Source organism: Petaurus breviceps, unplaced genomic scaffold (assembly GCF_028583685.1).
Source record: "Petaurus breviceps papuanus isolate PSGF00001 unplaced genomic scaffold, PetGlider_PUasm1.0 90630, whole genome shotgun sequence".
Classification (NCBI taxonomy): domain Eukaryota; kingdom Metazoa; phylum Chordata; class Mammalia; order Diprotodontia; family Petauridae; genus Petaurus; species Petaurus breviceps.
This window is the reverse complement of record NW_027187291.1, coordinates 4,134,217-4,162,092: the sequence shown is the minus strand read 5'-3', so window position 1 is coordinate 4,162,092 and position 27,876 is coordinate 4,134,217. Positions and strand designations below refer to the sequence as shown.

The following is a 27,876-nucleotide window of genomic DNA, read 5'->3' as shown; positions in this document are numbered from 1 at the left end:
CTCAGCAGGAGTCCTAACTCAAAAAAAAAAAAGAAAGGCAACCGCCATCAACTGCCAACCTCAGGATCGTTAGCTCGGCTTTTCACTTTCTCTTGCTCTGCTATGTCAGCACGTCCATGGGCATGGGAGATCTTTAAATCCCATAACCCTTACAATGAGCCACAAGGTTCTGGCCCCAGGGTGGCCCTGACCAACAGCAGCAGGAGCAGACTTCAGGAGAGTGAATCACCAGCAGCTGTGGCAGTTTCCAGACTTCTCAACCCATAAACGCCAAAGAGAAAGTAAAACGTCAATTCAGGAACTCTGTTGGAACTGGGTGGAGAAGAGTGTGGTCCAGCCCCTGTCCCCAGAACAAGAAGTGGCGGAGGTGGGCAGCTGTAGCTGTTGCCGTGTGGCTGCCTTTAGAGTTCCTGGTCTGCATATCATAGGGGGACCAAGCAACCATTCAGAGGGTAATAGCTCTTCCTTTAACTGGCTTGTATCTGCATCGCAGTCTTGGGTGGTGGTCCTGGGGTGTGTGGCCAGTGAGTCAGATCTTATAGGGGCTGTAAAGAGGGCACCCTCCTAATAGCTCCGGCAGCTGCAAAAACCCCAGTGATTTGGGACGTAGATCTATGCAATCTGGAAGTGGAGTTCTATTGTAGCAGAGTTCTATTGTATCAAAGAACTCAAAAGTCAAGTAATTGACTGGTAAGATGAGCAAACAGAGGAAGCGCAATCAGACCATAGAATCCTTTTTTGGGGACAAAAAGGATCAAAGCATGGAATGGGAGGAAGACAATGAAGTCAGAACTTCTGCATCAAAAGCTTCCAAGAAAAATATGAACTGGTCACAGGCCATGGAGGAGCTCAAGAAGGATTTTGAAAATCAAGTAAGAGAAGTGGAGGAAAAATTGGGAAGAGAAATGAGAATGATGCAAGAAAATCATGAAAAGCAAGTCAGCAGCCTGCTAAAGGAGACCCCAAAAATACTGAAGAAAATAACACCTTAAAAAATAGACTAACCCAATCTTACCCTACAGGAAAGCAGGGGAGAAGGGGAGAAGGGGGGGTGATAGAAGGGAGGGAAGATTGGGGGAGAGGGTAGTTAGAAGCAAACACTTTTGAAAAGGGACAGGGTCAATGTAGAAAGTAGAATAAGTGGGGGGTGGGATAGGATGGGGGGAAATATAGTTAGTCTTTCACAATATAGCTACTATGGAAATGTTTTATGTAACTACACATGTACAACCTATGTTGAAATGCTTGTCTTCCCAGTGGGGGTGGGTGAGATGGAAGAAGGAAAAGACTCTGGAACTCAAAGTTTCAAAAAAAAAATGTTAATGTATGTTACATGCAACTGGGAAATAAGATATACAGGTCCTGGGGTATAGAAATCCATCTTGCCCTACTAGAAAGTTAGGGGAGGGGATGGGGGAGGATACAAGACAGAGCAGATTGGGGGAAGGGGTATTAATCAGGATTGTTAGTCTGGGGTGGGGGGTAGGGGAGATACAGGGAGAAAAATTTGTAACTCAAAATCTTGTGGAAATGAATGTTTAAAACTAAAAATAAATAAATTGGAAAAAATAAAAATTAATCATCAGAGTGATCTAGTGTTTTCTGAAGCTCTTCTTTCCCCATAACTTTCTTCTAACTCATTGCCATCATGTTGCCAGAATCTCTTCCTTCCAATTCCAAATGATGAAGTCACTCCTATACCATGCTGACCTCTGCCTTATCTCTTTGGCATATCTCTAGGGAATGTTTTACCTGGGCCAAAAACCAATAAGATGAGCCAGTTTATACAGAAGTTGCTACATCAATGTAGCTTATGACCAGGTACCTATAGAACCTCCACCCCTTGCTCTTCTTTTCTTCTTCACTCCAATATATGAACATTATATAGCATGCCTTTTCTCATGCCTCTAGCTGCCATCATTCATTCCTCCTTCAAATTATTATGCATGTAGTTGTATAAATGGGACAGCTAGGTGGTGTGGTGGATAGAGCACTGGGCAAGGAATCAGAAAGACACCTTCCTGCCTCAGACACTTACTAGTTGTGTGACCTTAGGCAAGTCACTTAACTCTGTTTGCCTCAGTTCTTCATCTGTAAAATGAGTTGGAGGAGGAAATGGTAAACTATTCCAGTACCTTTGCCAAGAAAATCCCAAATGGCATCATAAAGAGTAGGACAGGGCTGAAATGACTCAACAACACGAAGCTATAAAAAGATGCTTATGTAGCCGGAATCAGGGGAATTCCTGATCTGCTGAAGGAGAGTACTTTCCTGGCTCCTTTCCAAGAGACATATGCCTTCCTGTCATGACACAGGACAATATTGTCAGAACCTTTTAAGTTTCCCACCCTTGGTCAATGACTTCACTGACTCATGCTAGTTACTGAAGGTATGTGCTTTAGGTCTTATTAGCCCCAATTTGCAATTAAGGAGATAGGTTTATAGTGGCAAAGTAAGTTCCTCAGAGTTGTATGGTTAGTAATTGTCAGAGCTGAGCTTTGAACTCAGGTCATTTATTTTATTTTATTTTTTTTTAATCGGGGTTAAGTAACTTGCTCAAGGTTACACGGCCAGTTATTTCTGGGTGTGGTGCTGAGTATCTGAGCCCAGGATTCTATCCTGGTCATCCCTACACTGGAGCCGGTGCTGTTACTCGCTGAGCCAACTGGCTGCCCCCAAGCAATTGGGGTTAAGTAACTTGCTCAAGGTTACACGGCCAGGTGTTTCTGGGTGGGTGCTAAGTGTCTGAGCCCGGGATTCGATCTCCAGGTCATGCCAACATTGGAGCTGGTGCTCTTACTTGTGCTACCTGGCCACCCCAGGTCATTTATTTTAAAGGCCAGAGTCATTTCCATCACACCATGTTATCTCTCCAAATAACAGATCCTAGGATCCCTGGACTTGATGGATGAATGTGAAACTTGTTATTAGAAAAGCATCTTTCATTAGTGGAGGGGAAGACTAGGCTTTTCAGCTTGTGTTGGATACTGAGAGCACAGGAATTAAGAGTCAGAGAACTTGTGTTCAAATCCGTACCTTTAGGCAAGTCACTTAATCTCTCCAAGACTTTTGCTTCCTCCTTCATACGATAAGGAAGTTTGGCTTAAATTTCTGTCTCATACTCAGGAAAATTGGCAAAGATGACAAAAGATGGAAATAATTAACCTTGGTGGGACTGTGGAAAGACAGGCACAATGATGCACTGTTTGAACTAGGAAGTTGTCTATTCATTCTGAACAGTGATTTGGAATTAAATGAAGATAGTTGTCTTGTATATACTCTAAGGAGGTTGAGAAAGAACGGCCCCAAATAAAACAAACTACTTCTAGCAGTACTATTTGTAATAGCAAAAAAATTGGAGACAGAGTAGATATCCAGTAATTGGGGAATGCCTAGACAAACTGTAGCCCAGGAATATTACAGAATATTACTATGCTGTAAGAAACTATGACTATGAAAAATATAAAGAAATATGGGAAAACTTATATGAACTGACTCAAAGTGAAATAAGCAGAATCAAGAAAACAGTATACACAATGGCAAATACTATTTCATTTGATTCCCACAACAACCCTGGGAGGCAAATTAAATAGTATTTGCAAAGCACTTTGTAAACCTTAAAGTGCTTTTAGAATTGTGACTGGCAAATAGTAGGCACTTAATTAATGCTTGTTGACTTTTGTCCTTTGTAATAAAATATGGCTTTCTGGATAGAGGAGGGAGTAGGTACTATTTTTCCAGACTCAGGAAAGAAGCAAACAAGGAGGCTCAGTGGAATGAGTGTTGGCCTGAAATCCATAAGACCTGTGTTCAAAGCCAGCCTCAAACACTTACTTGTTGTGTGACCCTTAATAAGTTACTTAACCTATGTCTGCCTTAGTTTCCTTATCTGTGAAGTGGGGATAATGATAGCACCTATCCCCCAGAGTCATTGTGAAGGTAAAATAACAGCATTTGTAAAGCTCTTTGCAAACCTTAAAGTGCTATATAAAAGCTATTTATTATTAAATTCAGAACCACCCTGTCTCCTATATATATAGAAATTGTTGTTCAGTTGTTTTCAGTCATGTCCAACTCTTTGTGACCCTATTTGGGGTTTTCTTGGCAGACATACTGGAGTGGTTTGCCATTTACTTTCCAGCTCATTTTACAGAAAAGGAAATCAAGACAAAGGAGGTTAAGTAACTTGCCCAGGGCCATACAACTACTAAATGTCTGATGCCAAATTTGAATTCAGGGAGATGTGTCTTCCTGACTACAGTCCCAGCACTCTATCTACTTTGCCACCTAACTGCCCTATATACGGAAACTAAAGTGATGGATGAAAAACCAAAAAATATAAATGAAAATGAACAAAAAAGCTAGAAGGGAATTTAGAAGCCATCTAATACAACCCCTTCATTTTACAGATGAGGAAACTGAGGGAAGTAAAGTTGTGAGCATCAGAAGAATTTCAACTCATGTTCTCTGACTTCAAAATAGATGGGGAAATGAAAGTGATGCTAAAAAAATAAATAATAAAAAAATCCATAAAGATAAGATGAGATTAGATGAGAGGATGCCTAAAGTGTCTAGTCCTAAATTCTAGGATGATATGACCATAGTCATAAGTATGAATAGATTGAAGCCTGGGACAAATGGTGACTTGCATCACTACTGCTGGGGTCTTCAGGCAGTCATTAATTAAATCTTTCTTGATTTTGAGAATATCCCTAAGAAATTCTTGCATCTCTGGGACAAAGTAGATGTAAGAGTCATGCTGGTGAGTCAGGAAAATAGCATTTTGTCCTTCTATTTAGGTCAACAAAACAAGGTACAGTAGATACAAAGAAAAAAAAAGAAATAATCCTAGCCCTCCAGAAACTTATATTCTCCTGGAGGAACCAACATATGTACAGATAAGTAAATGCAAATTAGTTGGGGGAGAGGGACTCACAACTTGGAGAGGGGATTAAGAAGCACTTATTTATTTTTTTGCTTTTTGGAAGACAATTGGGGTTAAGTGACTTGCCCAAAGTTACACAGGTACTAAGTGTGTCAAGTGTGTGAGGCCACATTTGAACTCAGGTCCTCCTGACTCCAGGGCTGGTGCTTGTATTCACTGCTCCACCTAGCTGCCTTGAGAAGGCCTTATTGTAGCAGTCTGGGCAGCTAGGTGGTGTAGCAGAGAAAGTGCTGTGCCTGGAGTCAGGGATTTTGGAGTTCAAATCCATCCTCAGACACTTACTAGCTATGTGAACCTGGGCAAGTCACTTAACCCTAATGTGCCTCAGTTCCTCATCTGTAAAATGGGGACACACTGGAGAAGGTAATGGCAAACCACTCCAGTATTTTTGCCAAGAAAACCCCAGAGTAGGTAAGTATAACAAGCAATTGGAGGAGATGGTACTTGAGATTAATCTTGAAGGGGGGCCCAGTAGTCCAAGAAGGGGAGGTGAGGATGGACAGCATTTTAGGTCAGGACACATAAAACTGAATAGGAAAAGCTGGTAGGCCTCTAGGAAAGAAGGCTGCTATTTGGGAGGCCTATGTTGGAGAAGACACGGGAAAAAGAAAAGATACCTTTCCTCCAGATCAGGAAAGGCTAGTAGGCTGAACAATTAGTACATGTCAGAAGGCAAGCAGTCACTCAGAGGAGAATGTGAATTATCACTGCAATCTGAGATCCTTCAGTGAACTAAGCTCTAAATAGTTCTGTCCCTTGGGTTGTGTCTCATTTCTCTCCTGGCTCCACTCTGGACTCTCCAGTCTTCTCCAGTGTCCTAGGAGCCTTCTCACCCTGGAAGATCCCTCCACCCCTGCTGCCCCTCCCTTGGATTGCTCAGTTCCTTCCAGAACCTTCATTTTGAGGACGCCCTTCCTTCCTCTCCAGACTTCTCCAGCAGGCTTCAAAGTGGGCACCTTCTCTCATCCCCCCGGACTGCTTTGCAGCTCCCTTTTAAGTGTGGCCTTTCTCCATTAGAGTGTAAGCGTCTCAAGGGCAGAGTTCCTCTCTTTTTGCTTGTAGTTCTAATCCCAGAATTTAGCACAGTACCCAACTCTTAAGTACTCAATACATGCTTCTTTTCTAAAGAGCGTCTAAAGACTTGAAGGAATAGGAACTGAATGTGTGATTTCATCAGTGTAGGTATTTCTTGGATGAAGAAACTTCTATCAAAACAAGCTGGCCCCTTCTCTGTTAACTTAGGACTTAAAGGCAAGGATATCAGTAGACTACAAAAAATGACTTTTATAAAGTAGATCAATATAATTAACAATAAGGGATTAGCAAATGCAAGAGCCCACTGCATTTTTTTAAAAAAAATCTGACTCAGAAAAAATGAAAATCATAATTTAAGTTAATTTTTTTCCCTTGGAGGGGGGAAGGCAAGACAATTGGGGTTAAGTGACTTGCCCAAAGTCACGCAGCTAGTGCGTGGCAAGTTTCTGAGACCGAATTTGAACTCAGGTCCTCCCGACTCCCAGGCCAGTGCTCTATTCACTGCACCACCTAGCAACCCTGAAATTTAAGTTTTAATGGAGTCACTTAGAGGACTGAGAATTCTTGCCCAGGGTTACATAGCTCCTAAGTCCCAGGCAGGACTCAAACCAGGTCTTGCTGATTTTTGAGTCTCATTCTCTAAGTACTACATTATGTTGCCTCATAAGAAACCTTAACCATATGAAAGTGGAAATGAGATAAAATCAGAGCACAAAGGCATTTTTAAGTAAGATGGCAGAATGTCTTTAGTTTCCCCCATTTGCTTCTCTTTCCCACTCTTCTAGAACCTCGTCAGCTGGCCTTCCAACATCATCATTCCCTTGAAATTGCTCTCTTCAAAATTACCTAAGGTTTCTCCATTGTCATCTCTAATGATCTTTTCTCAGTGCCAATCATTCTGGACCTCTCTTCGGCTTTGGACATGGTGGATTGACCTCTCCAGAATATTCTTTTATCTAAATCTTTGTGCTTTTCTGGTTCTCCTCCTACTAAGTCTTCTTTGTTAGACCTTCCTCCAGATCATAACCACTAACCATGGATATCTCCTAAGGTTCTCTCCTAGGTCCTCTTCTCCCTACCTCCATACATTCTCCCTTGGTGGTCTCATCAGCTCCCATGTTTTCAATTATCTCTGAGCAGATGATTCCTAAATCTACATATCCAGCCTTAGTTTCTCTCCATGTCACCTTTTGGGTTATCTCCATCAATATGTCCAAAACAGAACTCATGTTTCTCTCTAAACCTCCCCTCTTTCCGTTTCCTCCATTACCTTTGAGGGCACTGCCATTCTCTGCTACCCAGGCTCACAACATTGGTGTTGTCACTCTTGTACACATCCACATTTTTAATCCCAAGTCATGTTTCTACTCTCCCTGCATCTCACTCTGGTGTGGGTTCTTATTGCCTCACACTTAGACTACTGCAGTAACCTTCTAGACTGTCTTCTTGCCTCGTGTCCCCTCATTCCAACCCACCCTCCATTCAGCTGCCAAAGTATTTTTCCCAAGTCTAACTATGTCACATCAACCCTCCTCCAATAGTTCCCAGTAAAGGTTGCTAGGTGACAGTGGATAGAGCTGGGCCTAAAGTCAGGAAGACCTGAGTTCAAATCCAGTCTTAAGACACTCACTAGCTATATGACCCTGGGCAAGTCACTTATCCTTTTTTGCCTCAGTTTCCTCATCTGTAAAATGAGCTGGAGAAGGAAATGGCAAAGTATTCCACTATCTTAGCCAAGACAACCCCAAATAGGGTCACAGGGAGTTGGGTACAACTGAACAATGAATAATTCCCTCTTAGCTCCAGGATCAATAATAAAATTATGTTTGGCACTGGTCCCTTCTTCTAACAGTCTTCTCCAAATGATCCACCCACAGATTTACACTATATTTCTCCCGCTGAAAGCCCATCTTCTTTCCTTTGTATTTTTTGCATGCCTGGGACTTCCTGGAAGATTCAATTCTAACCCCAACTTTCCACAGGAGGCTTTTACTGACCCTTTCCCAACTCTAGACAACTGTCAGGGCCTTCCTTTTGAGATTATTTAAAATATACCATATATATGTATATATATATATAGTATGTATCTAGCTGTCTCCCCTATTAGAATATGACCTCTTGGTAGGGCTAGGTAGGTGGCACAGTGAATAGAGTACCAACCCTGGAGTCAGGAGGACCTGAGTTCAAATCTGGCCTCAGATACTCAACACAAAACTAGCCACATTGTTTGGCTTCCCCCCTCCAATAAGAAAAAAAAAAAAAAAGAAAATGTGACTTTTTTAAAGATAGGGTGCTGCTATCTTTATATACCTAGCACACAATAAGCACTTATTAAAAGCTCCAGAGTCTGGCTAGGTGGCTTAGTGAACATTACTAGAACATTAGGCCTAGAGTCAGGAAGACCTGAGTTCTAATCTGGCCTCAGACACCTACTAAGTGTGTGATCCTGGGCAAGTCACTTAACCTTTGCCTATTTCCGTAAGTGAAAAATGGTGTAATAGCCCCTACCTCACAGAGTCATTGTGAAGATTGAATTAGATGTTTTTAAAGGGTTTAGGTATACTTTGAAGCACGTAGCAGGCACTCAGTGAAAGCAATTATTGACTGACTGAACATTAAGACCTTAGAGGAAAGTCACACCCAAGAAGTGGGGTGTCCTAATGGGCAGCAGTATAATCTGTACCCTCTTCCCCACCTCCTTTCCCTGCTCCCAGTTCAGATGCCAATTAGCTTGGATGGTATTCTGCTCTGACCACACCTGGGTCAGGGTATGGCAGTGTTCTTCTAATTTTCCCAGGCTAGGTTGTTCTGGCTATCAATGTTCAAGAAAGAAAAAATGTCTCTTTCCTACCTCCCTCAACCCACACCCTGCCTGGACTGTGTTGTTTCCTCTAATGTAGCAGTTTCAAGCTTTTTGATCTTAGGATCCCTTTATTCTTTTAAAAATTATTGAGGACTCCCCCCCCCAAGGTTTGTTTTTATGGGTTCTATTTATCACTATTTACCATATTACAAATTAAAATGTCACAGGTGTTATGAAAATAGTTTTGACTTTGTGAATCTCCAGAAAGTATGTGAGACCCTAAGGGGTCCCTAAACCACCCTTTGGGGGATCACTGCTAAAAGTCCTAACTTCCCTTTTTAGGGTGGATGCTGCTAGCCAGATGCGTTGTGTGCAACCAAGGTATGGTTCTCACTTCTGGAGTAGACCAGGGACAGAAACAACTAAGTCTGAAAACGGAAGCAGAAGAATTCCCAACCCTATGTGAAGGAATTCAGAAGTTTAGTGGGTGTCAGGTGAAGATCTCCCTTTCCAGGGATCACATTTTCCCTTTCCTCACTTTTTCCACTGCCAAGACCTCCCCACTCCATCCAGGGTTCCTTCCTTCCCCCTCCCCACTTTCCTTCTCCTTTTACCCCCTTCCTCCTCCCTCCAACCTGTTCCCCCCTCCCCCAGTCAAGTTCATCACTGCTCTTCCCTACCCCCCACAAATCTAGGACATCTACTGGGTGGGGAAGGGATACTGAAATAAATTAAGTCAGCAAGGGCACTTTTAAAAGTACTTTTAAAGTACTTTCCCATTAGGTCATCTTAACTTGGGCAGCAGGGAGTTCTCCCTCCTCCAGCTACAGGTCACACACCCTCCCACTCCCACCCTCATATCCAGTGGCAATAAGAAATAGTAATTAACTGGAAAGAACCCTGCTGATTACCTTTTGCTTCCCTGACCTGTGTCCCTCCACCCCCAGCTTCATTTTCAGAGCCCCTCAGCTTACCCTCCCCAGTCCAGGGTCAAAAGTCTTTTAAATTCATTTATAGTATTTAATTTACTTTACATTAAAGAGTTATTCTGCCCAGGAAAACTCACAGGTAGGGTGCAAGGCTTTAACCAAAGGCTCTCTAGTGGTGGAACATGAGGCATTGTAGGGCAGCAGGCAAGGTATATCTTGTTAATGCCAGAGGATGACTCTGCTTGACTTATTTAACCCAACCTCTAAGCACACAAAAACCAAGAGATTCTGAACAGGATCTCAGCCCACTCCATCTGAAGTTGGGAAAGGCTATCTCTTAAGTCCAAGGTCTCTTCCCACCTGCAGGAATCTTCCTTTCAGTATTCTGGGGCAGGTGATCGATCATCCAGCCTCTTCTTAAACATATCAAGTATCAAAGAAGAGTTGTCTTTCTTAACATGGGCCGAAGTTTGCCTCTCTCTCCCTCCATCCTTAAAACTAAGAAAAGGAGAGGATTCACAGGCCAGGTAATACCCAGTGCCCCTAGGAGTGAGGACACCCTTGAACAGGCAGAGGCAAGGAGAGAAATAAATTAAGTGTTAAGCTCCGAGGGTGTCCCAACATGCCTCAGAAGGCTGGGTTGATGATTCCCTGTTGGGTGCTTTGGGTCGTCACAACAGGCGTGGGGGTATAGGGTGGTGGTGGCTCCCTGGGAGGTGGTGAGCACAGGACTGGCTTCTGAATGACCTGTGGGGAGGAGAGCACAGTGTTCTCTATCTATTCAGGGCCTCAGTTCCTTCCCCTAGCTGACTCCTGGAATGCCAACCCCAGGGGAAGGTGGTGTGACCCGACCATGCCCCTAACTCTTTCAGAAATAAGGGCAAAGAGAATGGTACCTGAGGCCATAGTAGTATCACAGGATTGAGAGTGGCAAGGGGCCTTATACCTCAAAGGCTAAGATGACCCATCTACAGTCAAACCCCTCATTTCACAGATAAGGAAAATTGAATTTCTTGGAGGCTAAGCCCTGAGGAGCAAGAACTAGATTCAAACTAGGTTCTTTCAGTTCTTAATTCACTGGGCTTACCACTAACCAATAAGTGTGTTTGTTGGGTGTGGGAGACAATGGCCTGGGAGAGACATGACTTGTAAGTAGAGAGGAGTCCCCAACCTTTTTTTGGTCCCTATAGGCCTTGATTTTCCAGTAATTCTACCCAAACTCCCTATTCAATTAGAAGGGAAATAAACACTAGTGCTTACCATGCACAGACACATAAGACATTTTGTCACTGCTGATTGAAAATCAGTTTGGAACTTTGTGATAGTAATGGCAATTAAAGATTCCCCTGTATTGGCTTGGTTTTCAAATTGATTGTATTAAAACCCAGAGTTTGTTAATCCCACCTGTGGGATGGGCTTGTTGATGTGAAAAGAAAGTCCTGAAGTGGGAGGAGCTGGTGATGTAGATTTGGAGAGACAAGAGAGAGGGGGAAGTTCTTTTTGGAAGCAGCACCTCGTGGAGAGGGAGAGACTAAGAGATTGCTGGTGGCCGCTTTGAATTGCCCTGGACTTTTGAGACCTGCCCCCTGAGCTGCCAAGGACTGAGGAGACATGGCTGTTTTGCTGGTACTTTGTCTGTCTGTTTTGATGTTATTTTGCCAGATTTGTCCACTGGTGAAAGACTGTCCTGTTGAAGAGTCCTGGAACCTGGCATTTGGTTAAGAAGGCCTGAGACTGTCCTGCAGACAGAGAGTGAATACTGTCCACTGGTGAGGGACAGTACTGTTGTTGCAGGGGTCTGGAGACTGTCCGGCAGACAGAATGAATACTGTCCACTGGTGAAGGACAGTGCTGTTGTTGCAGGGGTCTGGGAGCCTTTCTGTTGGTTCAGAAGCCCTGAAGAAGGATTTTCTTGTTGTATGTTTACAGAAATCCTGGGAGAGGGCTTTGCTAATGTGTTCAGGGGTTCTAGGACTGTTCTACAGACAGAGGATAAATTCATGAAGGGACTGGCAATGTATCTTATGGCCTTGCTAAGCCTTGTCTCTCCAGGAACTAAGATTGCTGAGAACTTGCCTCGTGTCAAGATGAAGAAAAGACCTCCATTTGGGTATTAAGTGCTGTGTTTAAACTTGATGTAACTCTGGGGTAGATTCAATTGTGATCCAGGGGTGGGGAACTTTTGACCTTTTTGTGTTCTATGGTTGAGCAAATGAATGTATTTTACTTATGTTTGGAAACTAATCTCCATTTGAGAAGAGGGGCTTTGTGGTGGACTTAATTAAGGTATAGCCTAGGGGTGGAGAAGTATTTGGAACAGAGACTTTGTAATTGATTGAATGATTGGAAAGTCCTGGGGTGGGGTAGGCCTTGGAGATGATTTAATCACACTTAGTAAATGCTGTATTTTGAATGATGTCATGTTTTGATCTTCTCTGTTCTGGGTTTGTTACTGAATAAAATAGAGAGCACCTATGCTGGTATTTTGAACCTGGGAAGTTGCCTTTCTTTTGGCATTATATTACAAACTTGCAAAATATTTTCAGCAGAATAATATAGTTATTGGCCAAATATTCACCGCTTGTGTGTACACATCCCAGGTTGGGGAACCCCTGGTATAGAGAAGCAGAACATAAGACCACAGACTGAGGTAGGATGGATTTAGAATGACAGTAAAAGCTGGTGTTTATATAGTACTTGTAAGGTTTACAAAGAACTTCCTCATTTGATTCTCACAGCAACCCTGGGAGGTAGATGCTATTATTATCTCCATATTACAGAAGAGAAAACAGGCAAATAGAGGTAAAGTGACTTGAACAGAGTTACACAGTAGTTAGTGAGTATCCACAGCTCAACTGAACTCAGGTCTTTCAGAATCCTGAAGACCAACACGCTACTTACACCTTTTGTTGTTCAGGCATATCCAATTTTTTGTGACCCCATTTGGGGTTTTCTTGACAAAGATACTGGAGTGGTTTGCCATTTCTTTCTCCAGCTCATTCTACAGATGAGGAAATCTAGGCAAATAGGATTAGATGACTTGCCTAGGGTCACACAGCTAGGAAGCATCTGAAGCTGGATTTGAACTCAGGTCTTTCTGACTCTAGACCTAGTGCTCTATCCACTGCACCACCTAATTGTCCCTAGAAACCATTTAGACTATTCTTCTAACCTTATAGAGAAGGAAAACAAGGCCTAATCAAGAGAAGGGTCTCACTGAAGGTCATAGATTTGCTGCATATTATTGCCTCTCCTAGGTACCCTCTTTTGTGACTTACCCCAAGAATGGACAAATATCCAGGACAGAGCTGGAATCAAGGGGGGACTCACCTCACTGTAGGGTGGTGGGGCTCCAAATGTGGCAGGTACTGGAATCTCTGGGGACACAGGAGGGTTACTGAAGGACACTGATACTGGCACCTCCTGCTGGGTTGGGGGCTCTGGCTCTGAGACCCAGCAGGCTTGGCACAAACGCTTTGACAAGCCACAGATACAGAGGAGAGGGATGATGACCAGGAAACTGATGACAAATGTCCTGGAGAGGCAAGAAGATCCACACTATGATCCTCTTTTAACACAGAGTGAGGGCAGCAACCTCCTCCCAAATTTCCTCCCCTTCTCTACACCCCTTGAGGCTATCTCCCAAGCATCCCCAGCTGGCCATATCTATCTATCCCCAGTGGCCAGAGACAAGATACCTTTGGGTGTGGCCCAACATGCTTCTCACCTCATGGGGCCAGAGAAATGTTCTGTCTTCATGCAGCAGTCAATGCCACAGCACTCAAATCCTCCAGAGCAGACACTAGCATGGGAGATAGGGGAAGTTGATCCCTTGGTTAAAAGGATCCCAGATCTAAGCTGTGCCCTTTACCTCATGGGACAATAAGCAATAGGCTTTCAGGCTTGGTGCTGAAGCCCCTGTCTAGTTGGAGCAAATTGTGTCTGTGCTGGCTTATGGAGTGGTAGAAAGAGCCTTGTGTGAGGGATGAGGAAGAAGGCCAAAAGACCTGGGTTCTATTCATGACTGCCATTTACTAATTATGTGGTCCTGGAGAGTTTATTTTTTCTATGACCTTCAGCTTCCTCATCCCTAAAATGGGGATAACAATTTCTACCCTGCCTGCCTTGAAGTAAATAAATGTATTTTTCTAAAGGAGAAGGCAATATACAAAAGCAAAGGCTTGATTACACTATTATTCCTGTTGGCCCTACTAAATAGTAATTAACACCATGACTAATTAATTTCCTCTAAAACAGAATCCCTGAACTTGGGGAATACATGTATCCAGGCATAGTGCTTAAGTGACAGACTTTCTATTCCATTTTCCCTGTGTGGGTCCCTGAAACAAGAGCTAGTGGCTTTAGAATCCTAGCTTGCATACATAGGGTAGATGACCTCAGGAAATTAATTTCACTGAGCATCTAGAGAATAATGAAAAGATTGCTTAGGATGACCTTTAAAGCCTTCCCAGAACTAAGGGAGGTGATTGTTTTCTACAAATCCCATGAAGGAGAAAACTAAGCTAGAAAACTAGAGAAGAGACCCCAGGAAAGACTTCTCCAAGGGGAAGCAGGGAGTACAGTATTGTTTTTCGCATAAAACCCCTTCATTTTATAGATGGAAAAATGGATACCCAGCCTAAAGTCATGGGGTAAGGTACAGAGGATTCCAACCTAGATCCCCTAATGCCAAATCCATTTTTTTGCCCACTGTAATCCCAGTTCTAGGAACCCCAGTTGGTGAAAGATCTATATCTATATCTATCTATCTATCTATAAAAGGTAAAAGAGAATTCCAACCAGGCCTTTTTGCCTGGAAACTCCTGACTCTGGTGGCATCCCCTTCCTCCCTAACGGGTGAAACTAGGGCATCCAGATGTCCATACTTACAAGCGTACTGGGCATCCACCAGTTACCTAGAGAGAAAAGGAGAGAGAGCTTAGAGATAGTGGGGGTAGGGGATACAAGGACATTATTCATCAACAAATATTTATCAAGGAACAAATCTACTAAGCCAACAAATATTTGTGAAGGCACTGGGGCTACAAATACAAAGAATGAAAAAAAAAACAAACCCCTGCTATTAAGGATGTTCCATTCTAGGTGGGAGAATGTGATTCTCAGACCCATCAGTTGGGGGCAATAGTATCTCCCTCCTGGAACTAGAGTTCCCTTAGAGAAATGGCTGCACAGGCCGCAGCCCCAATTCCCCTCCCCGTCCTGCCCAAGTCATTCCTATTTCCTTCTAATCAGCAGCATCTCCCCAGTCCAGAGGAGTTCTGGGAAGACAGGACAAATTCGGGTAGTCAAAACTCTTTCTTGCCTTAGTAGTTGAGTCGTGTAACTACTGTTCATGTGATCAAATAAAACATTCCCTCTAATAATTGCAGTGAATGAATAGCTAATTTACATGGACAATAAAGATAAAACAGTGTAACATATAAAGTAATGGATAACATAACTGGCGAGTAGACATTCTCTCCAACTGTGCTGGAGAGCCATAAAAACTTAATGCAAATGAGTTTGAACAGTAGCCCCAGGGAAATGCACAAACGTGGGATTCAGGGACCCAGAGAAGACAACCACCTCTCCCAAAATCATCGCCTCTAGTAAATCAGAAATCTAGGGAGAGATCTACACGTCTGGGAACAGAATGCGGGTGGCAGACTTCTACCTAGATTCAGACCTCTTCAAATAATTAACATGACTAAAGGTAGTGGGATGACTGGGGAAGACCGAATTCCCAAGGGAAGATGAAAGTATTAGTCCCAGTATCTCCAAGCATTTTATTCATTTAGAAGTCTATTTGGTTTCCCAGATTTTCTCATCTTGCAAATTAAAAATCTAAGAGATCTGAAATTTTTCAACTAGCCCCAGGCCTCGAAATCCTAGATCAGAGACACCACCCAAGCTCCAAAAAGTTGGGTGTGTGAGACTAGACAAAGAGGAAGGGTAAAATGCATTTGGTTAGAACTCTATTTTAAAATCTAAATTTAAAACAGAATAGGGCAGGGTACTTTCCCCACTAAATCGAGTAGAGAAACAAGTGTCCAGAGAAGGGCAGAAAATTCCCGAAGTCACACAGTACAAGCAGAGTAGAGTCTGAGAATCCTAGCCCAGGCAACTCAGTTACCAGCTCTATACCTCTAGGTTTTGGACACGGACATGGGGAAGAAAACCAAGAAAGAGTAAGCCAAGGCTTTATTAGGATTAAAGGGCTCCCTGGGATCTCAGGGCACTCGGCTAGGGAAGGGGCGGGGGTGTGTACCCCTCTCCCTGAATTTCTGCTTCTCTTCTCATGTGAAACACTCATACGTCCCCCGTTCTCAATAGCTCCCCCACACTCTTACCTGTCCCGGCAGGGAGAGACTGGCAACAAGGATCTGCCCCCCAGGTAGAACAAAGGCACCCCTGTCTCTCCCCTTATCCCGCCCCCCTCCAAGTCCTCACCTGTTGGAGACCTGCCAAGGTGCTAAAAAGCAGACTGGGCAAAAAGCTGGAGAGTCTAGAGAGCCAGGAGTGCGGCATCCTGGGCTGGTAGACGAGGTCTACCAGCTTCCGTGTGTTGGGGGGGGGGAAGAAGTTGGGCTAGCACCTCCCTCCTGTGTCTTTGGCCGGCCCAGGAAAGGGGGGTGGGACTAATACAATTGTTATGGGCTGGACGGAGATTCCCGAGGGGGTAGCGGAATAATTTGTAAGACTGCTGGGCAGTCTAGGTTCAAATCCTGTCTAGAAAGTCTCCAGTTTTACTTAAGCTAGTCACATTACGTGTCAAAGCCGTAGGTACTCTCTTGACTATAAGTGGTCAATCTGCTTCGGTGGAGGAGGGTTTCCATACCGGGACACTGATGACATTGCATATCAGGTTTCAAAAAAAAAAACCCCAACATTATAAAGTTTTGACTTTCCTCCCTTCCTCCCTCCAATTCAGTTTCATTAAACTAGCATTATTTAATTCCTACTATGTGCCAGATACAATCAGAAAGATAAAATGAGCATGCTTTCTCCCCTTAATTAGCATACTTTCTATCCCTTACTTTCTACCCCTCACCCACCCCATTAATAGTCCCAGCTTTAAATGGTACAGACTCCCAGAGGCGACATGGGAGGGAAGTCGCTTTGGGAACACTCTCCTCTCCTTTTCTGGTCTTCCTCCCTTCTCTAAAGAAAGTTACAGCCTGTTCCAGAACAGTAAATACTCTCTCTGGGTTTTCTCTTTTTGCCAATTTCACCTGATTCCATCTTCTCATCTTGAAGGGATGAATCTGGAGGGGGAATCCAGACTGGAGTTTCTGGATATGTGCATAGGGAAGCATCCTTAACGAGTCTGGGTAGGTTGGTTACATAGTCCTCAGGGAACAGATTCTTTAGCTGATAAGTGGGGGTGGGGTGGAGTGCCCCGTTAATTTCTTCTTTTCCCTTTCTCCTCTCCACGCAGCTATCCAAAATGCCAGAAAGGAACCTCCCAAATCCGTATCAATGGCCTTGGGGGCCAATAACTGGAGCGTTGGACTAAGAGAAAAACTGGGCTTCAAGCCTTGCCTCAGACTCTTATGTGTCTCCTGGGAAAATCCCCTAACCTCTCTGAGACTCAGTTTTCCCATCTGTAAAATACAGATGATAATACCAGTCTCTGACTTGCTTGAAGGATCAAATGGGATCAGAAGAAGTTTTGAAAACATTAAAGAGCTAGGATTCTTCTCATTGACTCAGAGTTGATTGGTATGACTGGAAATTGCTTTGAGATTCTCAGGTTTGGAGAAGAAAAAAAGCAAGTGAGTCAGGGACCTCAGTGACATCTATTCCAACTCATTTATGAAAGAAATGCCCATCAAAACATACCTGGATGAGTGGTCTTCCAGTCTCTGCTTGGAGATCTCTAAGGAGGGGGATCTTCTTCTCAATCATCTCTTCACGAAGCTCATTCCACTTTGGGACAATGCTAATTGTTAGGAAGTTTTCCCTGACAGAGGCTTGCATTCTATCTTTGCCTCCCCCTTCTTACACTTGTGAAATTGATTTTTTTTTTTGCACCTAAGACTTTACATTTATCCTTACTGAATCTCTTTTCCTTCCTTCCTTCCTTCCTTCCTTCCTTCCTTCCTTCCTTCCTTCCTTCCTTCCTTCCTTCCTTCCTTCCTTCCTTCCTTCCTTCCTTCCTCCCTTCTTTCCTTCCTCTTTCCCTCCTTCCTTCCCTCTTTCCCTCCTTCCTGCAATTGGGGTTAAGTGACTTGACCAGGGTCACACAGCTAGTGTCTGAGGTCACATTTGAACTACAGTTCTCCTAACTCCAGGCCCAGTGCTCTATCCACAGCACCACCTAGCTGCCCCTATCCCTTTGGAAAAAAAATTTTTTTTGGTAAATTTTTTTACTTTAAACTTAAATACAAAATGAGAAAAAAACCCAAACATTGCCTTGAGCACAGCAGAACATAAGAGAGGATTCAATATGACACAATAAATTTCCATTTCAAGAAAACCTATATGATAAATACTACACATTGTTTTCAAAGTTGTGCAGTTTTTTTTTGGTTTGTTTACTTGTGGGTTTTCTTTTGTTCTCTGCTTTGCACTTTTTATTTTATTTTTTTCCCCTCCCCATTCCTAAGAAGGTCACCATTAAGCATGGATATATATATATATATATATATATATATATATAAAATGTCCACACACACATATATATAGATAGATATCTATAAACATACACATATATACATATAAACAATCATACACATATACATAAGATCCTACTATTCTTATTTCCTCCTATCATCTGTTTCTCTGAGGGTGAATAGCATCATCTTTCATAAGTCTAAGTCTTTCCATGTTTTTCTTTTTTCTTTTTGCATTTTGGAGGGCAATTGGGGTTAAGTGACTTGCCCAAAGTTACACGGCTAGTGTGTCAAGTGTTTGAGGCTGGATTTGAACTCAGGTCCTGCTGACTCCAGGGCAGTGCCCTATTCACTGGGCCACCTTTCCATGTTTTTCTAAATCAACCAGCTCATCATTTCCTATACCACAGCAATATTCCAGCCCAAATCACATCCTATCTGAAAGATTATCTATGAAAGTTTTCCCCAAATTTATGCATAACTTCTATTTCTGGCTATATAGGTTTTATTTATAGAAAAAAATTTCAATTTAAAATAACTGAAATTACCCATTCTATAATTCAACAAAGCTCTCACCTTGTAATATAGTTAAGTTCTTATACTGCCAAATCTACTTCCTTTACATCGTTTTCTCTCTGGTTTCTTTGAAGGTTCTGATCTTTTGTTCTTCCAAATGAACTTTGTTATTGTGCTTTCTAACTCAGTAAGATAATTTTTTAGTGATTTAATTGGATTGACATTGAATAAATAGATTAGTTAGGTAAAATTGTCATTTAAAAAATTATATTGGCTTTACCTACCCATGAACAGTAAATATTACTTCAGTTATTTATATCTGATTTTATTTGTATAAAAGTGTTTTATGTTTATGTTTATATAGCTCCTGTGTCTCTTTTGGCAGATATACACTCAGATATTTTATACTGTCTAGTTATTTTAAATGGTCAATAATATTGCTGCTATATAGTGTAGTTACTCTATTTTTCGCCTTTAATTCTCTTTTAACTTTCACTTTATCTGAGATCCTGATTATTACTTCTGCTTTTTTTTTTTACATAATAACTTCTACTCCTGCCCTTTACTTTATCTTTGTGTGTATCTCTTATTTTTATAATGTTTCCTGAAAGCAACATATTGTTGAATTCATATACTTAATCTGCTATCCATTTCCATTTTATGGGTAAATTCATCCCATTCACATTCTAAGCAACAATTATTTGTTATGTATTTTCCCTCCTTCCTATTTTTCCTTACTATCTTTCTCACCTTACTTGCCCTATTCCTCCTCACTCCTCTGCTTTACTTCTACCCATTACCTTTCCCTCCTATTCCTTAACCTACCCACCTCTACAAGAGCTCCTCCCTTATCTTCCCTGCCCATCCTATCCCCTTGCCTCTTATTTCTTTCTGAATTTAGAAGACTTTTATAGCTGTCTAGTTATATATGTTGTTCCTTCTTTAATCCATTCCTGATGAGAGTGAGGTTCTAGCACTACCTGACCTCCCTGCTACTAGCTTCTTCTTTGTCAATTTTTCCTTTTATGCCTCATTTGTATTAGATAATTAATGCTTTTTATCTCTCCCTACAGTTTTTTTTTAGAATTAGCCCATCATGCTCAGCTCAGCCCAATTCTTTCTTTTAAACTACCCAATTAATGATGACAATCATTACTGCTAATATTTTCACATATAAGAAATAAACAATTTGACCTTTTGCATCTCTTATAATTGGTCTTTAATATTTACCTTGTATTTCTTCTGGATATTATATGTGGAATTTTTCCTTGAGTTTTTTTTTTTTTTGGTCACAAAAACCTGAAGGTTTCAGTTCGTAAAATGTCCATTTTTCTCACTCAGGATTATACCTAACTTTGCTAAGTAACTTATGCTTGGTTGTAACCCTAGCTCTTTTGCTTTGTGGAATATGGTATTCCAAGATTTGCAGTCCCCTCAATGTAGTAGCTGCTAGGTCTATCCCTATTGAATTTCATCTTATTAAAACTAACCTAATGCTCTATTGGCTCTGTCAAAATTCTTTTGGTTCCTTACTTTGTCATCTAGTGGGTTAGGGATCCTTCTCACCTTTGTGTGATGAGCAAATTTAACTAGCATATCATCTACCTAAGTCACTGATAAAAAGCTAAATGTTTCAGTGCCTAGCACAGATTCCTGGGATCCTTCTTGGATACCTCCTGCCATGTTGACATAGAACCACTGATGAGTACTCTGAGTTCAACCCACCAACTATTCTGAATCTGTCTAATGGTATTGTTGTCTAATCCATTGCTATCATTATCTACAAGAATAGTATGAGATGCTTTAGCAAAAGCTTTGTTAGAATCTAGGTAAACTATATTTACAGCATTTCCTTCATCTATTGGTTTAGCAATCCTGTCAAAAAAGGAAGTGAGGTTAGGCTGGTATGCTCTGTTCTTGATGAAGCTGTTGCTGGCTTTTTAAATAACTTCCTTTTTGGATGTTTACCAATTCTTCTCTTTAGCATTTTGTTCTAGAATTTCCCCAGGAATTTATTTTAAGCTCACTACCCTTTAATTTGCAGACTTTCTTCTACTTCCTCTTTTTTTTTTTTTTTAAATTGGAACCCTGATCTCCCATCTTTCAAATATCACTGACTGGCTCAGCAAAAATGCCTACTTTTTTTTTTTTTTTTAGCACCTGAGGATGTAGTTCATTTGGGTCCAGGTGACAATTCATTGAGGGCCAATAGATGCTATCTTACTATTTCCTTACTTATCTTGGGTAAAAGCTAACTTCCTGTTAGTCACTTTTCTTCTGTCATTTCCTGTGTAAACATGATGCTCCTTTGCAGAGAAGAGAAATAAAGAAAGATTTGAACAGTTTTGCTTTTGCTTTCCTGTCTGTTATTGTCCCATCCACACTGAGCAAAGGTCTTATCCCTCCTTGATCCTCCTTTTTCTCCTAAGATAACTAAAACCCTTTTGTTGTTTGTAGCTTCTCTTGACTGCCTCAGTTCATTCTGAGATTAGCATTGCGGACACTACAGGATTTCATGCTCTTATGTTCAGCCTTTTCTCCCTTTCATCTTCTGTACATTTTCTTCCTAAAATCTAAGTTGGTTGTTGAGTTCCCTGAACATTCACATCAATCTCTTCAGAAAAAAACCAACAAGACATATTCCTCCTCACTGGGATTGTTTCCTTTTATGTCTACAGAATTTCTTCATTCTTGAGCATGTTCTAACCCTCTCAGGCTGACTTCCTCTTAAGTCTGTGAGGTCCCACCTATCTTTCCTCTGAACCCTTTGAAACTTGCTTCTCCTAAATTTAGGGTACATATCAGACTGTGTTCTGATTTCCTCTCCTTCTCTGTCACAAACTCTTAGAGCAGTCACTTTCTCTGAGGATCCAATCATTTCTGCACCAGCAACCAGTTTCTTGGATCTAGAATAGAATATTCCTTTGTTGGTTCCATTTTCAAAGATGAGGAAGAAATTATTAGTTGCCCTGCTTTTGGCAGAAAGAGAGAGAGAGCTAGCAGAAGGCTGGATATTTGAAATCCCCCATTGCCACTATGCCATACCTCTGTGCTAGGCTTGTGATCTGTTTCCTGAACTTCTTATCTCTTTCTTATTTCTGTCCATCTGTAATACATATTCCAGTAAAAATATCAGTTCTGTTGCCCCCTTTCCTTTGACTTTTACCCAGATACTCTCCATCCTGGGTTTCTTTATGTGAAAATACTTCCCCCAAATTCCCTACCCTCTTTACTTAACCTGTTTGTTTGTTTTAAATAAGGCATTTAGAGCCATAGTCTACTCTCTGGGTACCTCAAACTAGGAAGCCTTAGTGTTCAGCAGGGGAGGTGGGAGTGGAACAAAGTTGAATTCCATGGAGGTGACCTTGGTGAGGAAGTGGGGTAAAGATAGTAAATACAGGCACAGATTATGCAGCTGGCCCTCGATAGATCGGGGAAGGTTTTGGGTCACAGGACTTAGGTTCACGTTTCACTTCTTTTGGGTATATGCAACCCCTTATAACTTTGGGAAGGTTTATCCTCATCTCTGTGTCATGGTTTTCTCATTTGTAACATGAAAGATTTGGAGTAGAAAGTAGAAGGTACCCTTCTACCTCCAAAGCATATGATTGATCCATCCATCCCCTTTTAACTGTTCTCTCTGCAATTTTTCTCTCTGCAATGATCAAATTTGACCAATAGGTGTCAGCAGTGTCCAACGTAGATTGTCCAAGTGTAGGGACTAGGAGTGAGTGAGGTGGGAATAAGAGAAGGGTGGGGTTGTCTGTCCAGTTTTTCCAGATTAACTCCAAAACCCCCCAACCTTTAAATTTATCAGATTCCAGAATCCTTAGGGGCACACAGAAAATGTTAGTCCCCAAAACTTTTTCACTTTCCACTTTACTCATGACTGCATTCAGGAAAGTTAGGTAGCAGGATAGATTGGGATTTTGGTGGAAGGGTAGGGTTGAATTTACTGGTGGACTCTATTGGTGCCTGAATAACAGAGACAAAGAGGTAAGGAATGAGTAGTAATAGAGATCCAGAGAGGGACCCAGAAGGTGAGAGCTCAACAGAGATTGTGGGATACTGGAAAAAGTGCTGGCCTTGGGGTCAGATGATCTGAGGTTACATCTCAGGACGATTACTTAATTTAATCCTAAGCAAGTCTGAATCTTTCTGTGTCTTAGTTTCCTCTATAAAAGGAAGGGATTACAAGATTGGAATAAAGCCCCTTCCTTCCAGTTATATATCCTCCCCACCCATCAAGGTTAACTGGAATAGATTGGAAGTAAAAAGGACAAGAAAAGGAATGACTAAGAGAAACTGAGGATCAGGGAGAGATTTAAGATGCTCTGGGATTTTGTGTTTCTATATCAGTGTGTATTAATTTATATGTCTGGGTGTGATCTGAGAGGCAATGTGGTCAGGGCACTGGGTTGGGAGCTGAGAAGACTCAACATCAAATCCTGCCTCAGACACCAGATGAATCTTTCTGGGCCTCAGTTTCCTCATCTATAAAATTAGGGTTTTGGACTGGGTGGCCACTGAGGTCCTTTCTAGCTCTATATCTCTGATCCTTTCCTCTTTTCCCATCTCCCATCTTTCTTCCTCTCTTTGGGGCTCTCCACCTCTCTCCCCTGTGAGGGTATCTCTTCAGGTGGAAGGTATTTCACAACCAAACCCAGGTTTAGAAAAACTCAATGTCTGTGGGGTTTACTACCTCCACTTGCTTCAACTGAACTGAAACTCCAGGGTTTGTGGCTGTCTTCCCTTGTTTCTACCAATCTTTCCTCCTCCACAGTTCCACAGCCACCCACTCAGGGTCTTGGAAGCTGGAACACTAAAGGGAATGGATGGTGAGAAATGGAGTTAGGGGAGGAAAGATTGAGAAACTGGAGTGAAGGATTCTAGGCCTCCTTTCGAGGGAAAAACAGGGAGATTCCATATCCTCCAGGGAAATGAGGAATAGATAATGGGAGACACTTCTCTCTTTTCGTAGGTCTTTGAAGGGCAAAGGCGATGGGCCTTCATGAGGAGAGGCAATCGAGGTCTCAGATCTAAATTCTTCTCCCCTGGATATACTTAATCCACTCTGTCCAAGACCTGGGTAGAGAGTATACATGTCTCTGTCTGTGTGTATATTATGTGTCAGGGGAAGCATGGGGGCTGATCTCAGATGCTGCCTCCTGTTTTCCTTCCTGTGAATGGGGTAGGGGGCAGGGGGGAGGGATAGAGAGTGGGTGGTCCTAACTCTAGCCAAGAACACCAGGTCCCATTGTCCAGTTCTGACCCTTGGGGCCCCCCCAGATTCCTAGAAGATGAGGTCAGGAGTAGTAGGGGTGGGCCTTGGTGGGCTCTGGACAGAGGGACAGACAGACTGCTCTTGTTAGAAGGAAGGCCCAAGTGAGTCCTTCTCCCTCCCTGTGACCCCAGCCTTGAGTACTAGAGGAGGAGAGGCGCCAGGAGGCCGACCCAGTGGCCTCATCTCAATCTTTTTTTCCCCCTCTAGTTTCAGTTTCAGAATCCTGTTTGGTGCTCTCTTGTAGAAACACAACATAATTGTCGTCTTCATATCACTTCCTCTTTTCCCTAATCACATATTAATAATCTAATTATTATAAATACTATGTAAAAATATACATGATATATAATACTAATGAATACTGTAAATACTGAGATTCTGGGGGGAGGGGGAGGTTGTTTGTCTGGAAGTTATTACTATCATGAAATTGTGGTTTGATTTTTTTCTTTTTCTCTGGGGAAATCTGGAATAAGCTGGTCCCTGGTGTTCCCTGTAGCCTTCCTCTCCCTCTAGTGGTGGAGAAACAGCCAGCAGTCAGGGTCAGATGACTATCTGCCTGGGCACCCCCATAAAGCCAGGCCTTGTGCCAAAGTTGCTATTGCTCCCTATCTCTGGGAAAAGACAAAGGGGAAAATTTCTGCTTCACTGCCCTTTCCCCGATCTTGAGATACGTCCTGTTCCCTTCCCTTGAGACCCATCCTACTGGGCTCTCTCTGTGGTGATCTACTGTTCTAGCTGAGATTCTTCATTTCCCATCTCTGGCCTTTTGCACAGGTGGAGCCATGTGCCAGGAATGCTCTTCCTTTCCCATTCATCTCTTGGGTGAAGCGCCCTTCATCTTGGTTGCCTACAAGAAGCCTTGCTTTATACTGTCCCAAATGTTAGTCCCCTTCAGGTTCAGAAGATCTGATTGTTAAATTTTTAGTTTGAGCATTTTACACCTTGGAAATTTGCAAAGCTGCAAATCAGGGTTTGATTTATTATTGTTTTGTTCACTGTCTAGATTTAAGAAAGTGTTGGAGAAAATGTTAGTAATGCAGTTTAAACATAAAAGTGTGTTCCCAGAGCGGGAACCAGCATGTTTCAGCCCTTCCCCCAGATTACTAGAGATTTTCTTCTATTTAGTTATCTATGTACATATTTTCCCTCTCTCCCCTCCTCCAGTTGAATCAAGTTCCTTGAGGAACTTGTAGTTTGGTTTTTGCCTTTGTATGTAGTTGTTCCTCTTTCCTTTCCAAAAGGACCAATAACACCATGGGCTGACTTTTTGACTTGAGCATGAATCGGATTTAAGTAAGGCAGAGTGGTCAACCTCACTCTCTCTTCCAGAGTCATCAAAGTCCAGTGACAGGACAAAAGTCAAGAAGGCTGTTGATGGCCCTGAGTGCAGTGGATGACCTTGGTGTCTTCTAAGTCTGACCAAGCTCTCAGGGCTCCGCAGTGCCTGCTTCAGCTCCCTTCATGGCTGTAGGAACAAATTGTTTTCATCCACCCATTCCTTCAGGGGAAGTCTTCATGTGCTTGGAGAAGACACCCCCCCTAACTGCCCTTGTATATTTAGTGCTTAGCATACATAGTGCCTGGCATACAGAAGGTATGTAATAACTGCTTGTTGAATTGAATTCTACCCCCCACTTCTGGGTAGGAGCAGTAGGACTGTGGAGATAGGGGAAGAAAGGGCCCAGAAAGAAGAGGTGCCGTGAAAAGGACAATGGATTTGTAGTCAGGGGTCCTGGATTTTACTGTTCTGTTTTTTACTACTTATATGACCTTGGGTAAATCACTTCGCCTCGGTGCCTGCATTGGTAAAAATGAGGGGCTTGGATAAGATGACTTCTAGGTTCCCTCCCACTTCTAACTTTAGGACCCTAAGATCGTTACAAGATCGTTATTTCCATTTCACAGATGAAAAAACAAATTCCAAGTGGTTATGATTTTCCCTTCCAGAAGACCCTTTGACAGGGCCCATCTGAGATGGAGCAGAGGAGTCCAGGCCCTTGCTTGTTCTGTGTTCTCCGGGCCACGTCTGACATCTCTTTTGATTTCCATCTGCCTGGGGATTGAGGTGAAGGCTGGAAGGGGTGGGAGGCTGCAATCTGGGAGGATGACCAAATGATTCCTGAGGCTGACCCTCATCCACAGCAGATTCAGACAACTGTACCCCAGCTTCTTCCTGTAGTTACTGAGATTGGACTCTAGGTGGGACAAAGGCTAGGGATCTAGCTGCTTTGGGCTAAAGTCAGTTTTTCTTTCCAATTCGATTGCCCAAGGTGGGGGAGACAAGGGAATCTCCATTGCCATCCCTTTCTAGCTAACCACTCCTGGTCCTTAAACCTCCTCAGCCTGGGACATCTGACCCTCGTCTTCTCCCTTCAGTTCTGTCCCCTGCTCTCCTCCTCCAGAAAGCCCTAATGGGCCTGCTCCTCCACTCCCTTTCCATTGCCCTGTGCACTGGTTTGTTTGGTGTGAGAGCCTACTCTTTACCTCCTGGTGTCCCATCTGGATTTGGGTTCTGTCTCTCCTAACAGATTGGCAGGAGCCATGTCTCTTCTCAATTTTTTTGTTTTGTTTTGTATTTTGCTCTCTAGTACTCATTGTAAGGAAGTGAACTTAGTAGAGGTCATAGAAGTGATAAATATATCTGAGAGGAGCAAACAGGATGTCCTTGAATCTTCTCTCCCAACTCAATTGGTAGTTAATGATAATAATAATAGCTAACATTTATATAGCACCAACTTGTGCCAGGCTAAACATTTTATATTTATTATCTTATTTGAGCCTCACAACAACCCTATGAGGTAGGTGCTATTATGATTCTCATTTTACAGATGAGGAAACTGAGGCAAACAGTGGTTAAGTGACTTTCCCAGAGTCACATGCATAGTAAGTGTTTGAGGTTAGATTTGAAATCAAATCTTCCTGACTTCAGTCTAGGTACTCTATATGGTGAACAGGAAGACCTAGGTTCAAATCCCACCTCAGACACTATCTGTGTGACCCTGGGCAAGTCACTTTACTTTTCTGTGCCTGTTTTCTCATCTGTAAAATGAGAAGGCTGAACTAGATAGTTTCCAAGGTCCTTTCCAGTTCTAAAGCTATGCTCCTACAATCCCTCTCTTCTCATTTCCCTTAATTCCCCTGGGCAAAGAGAACAGAATTCTGGGGTGAGGACAGACTTTTCCTAAGGGGAGAGTTACAAGAGACTGTTCATGCAGTCCCTTCCCACCCTAAACCTGATCTAGGGTGAGAGGGGGGTTTCATACTTCCCACCTCAATAATTCCAGAGGATCTGGAGTTCTCTGTGGAGTCAATCAGCACTAATGATTTTACTTTATGTCTTGCAGCAGCAGGATGGATGCAGGTTAGACAGCAAGAACATATGGGCTCCAGCTGACCTATGGGATCCACCCCATTATGAAGCTGGGCTGTGGTGGGAAGAGGGAAGGAAAGTCAGCTAACAATTACCTGGTCAGAGAGCTCTTTATCCTAATGAGTGGGTTGGAGAGGCCTGGCTAATGCTCACCTTCCCAGAGCTTAGTGGAGACAAAAAAGGCAGATGGGGAGCCATTATCTTCACAAACTGTAGGTTTCTGGGAAATGGACCCATGGGTAGGTAACACTTCTTGGAGGTGAGGTGGAAGGGAACAAGTTAGTGGAGGAGAAGCAAGGAGGGCTATAGCTTTTGTTTCCTCTACTGATCTCAGCTCTGTCCCCTGGGCCTCAGTTTCCTCATCTGTCTAGATCTACAA

The 27,876-nt window shown here is 42.6% G+C and overlaps 1 protein-coding gene across 1 annotated transcript; it reads right to left on the bottom strand.

The window, feature by feature from the left end:
• Positions 1-9,780: 9,780 nt before the first annotated feature.
• TMEM92 (transmembrane protein 92) lies at positions 9,781-16,272 on the bottom strand. The gene is made up of 5 exons (XM_069064410.1): positions 16,163-16,272; positions 14,603-14,628; positions 13,440-13,514; positions 13,043-13,247; positions 9,781-10,459 (listed from the first exon to the last, which is right to left on the bottom strand). The coding sequence occupies exons 1-5, from the start codon at positions 16,238-16,240 to the stop codon at positions 10,340-10,342; spliced, it is 504 nt and encodes a 167-aa protein (XP_068920511.1). The 5' UTR covers positions 16,241-16,272; the 3' UTR covers positions 9,781-10,339.
• Positions 16,273-27,876: the final 11,604 nt, after the last annotated feature.

Excerpts from the sequence above, each read along its gene's own strand:
- TMEM92 (XM_069064410.1), bottom strand. The coding sequence starts at position 16,240 with ATGCCGCACTCCTGGCTCTCTAGACTCTCCAGCTTTTTGCCCAGTCTG. Across the intron at positions 14,629-16,162 it reads CCTTGGCAGGTCTCCAACAG|GTAACTGGTGGATGCCCAGT; the intron begins GTGAGGACTTGG and ends TTTTCTCTCTAG. Across the intron at positions 13,515-14,602 it reads GGTGGATGCCCAGTACGCTT|TGTCTGCTCTGGAGGATTTG; the intron begins GTAAGTATGGAC and ends CTCCCATGCTAG.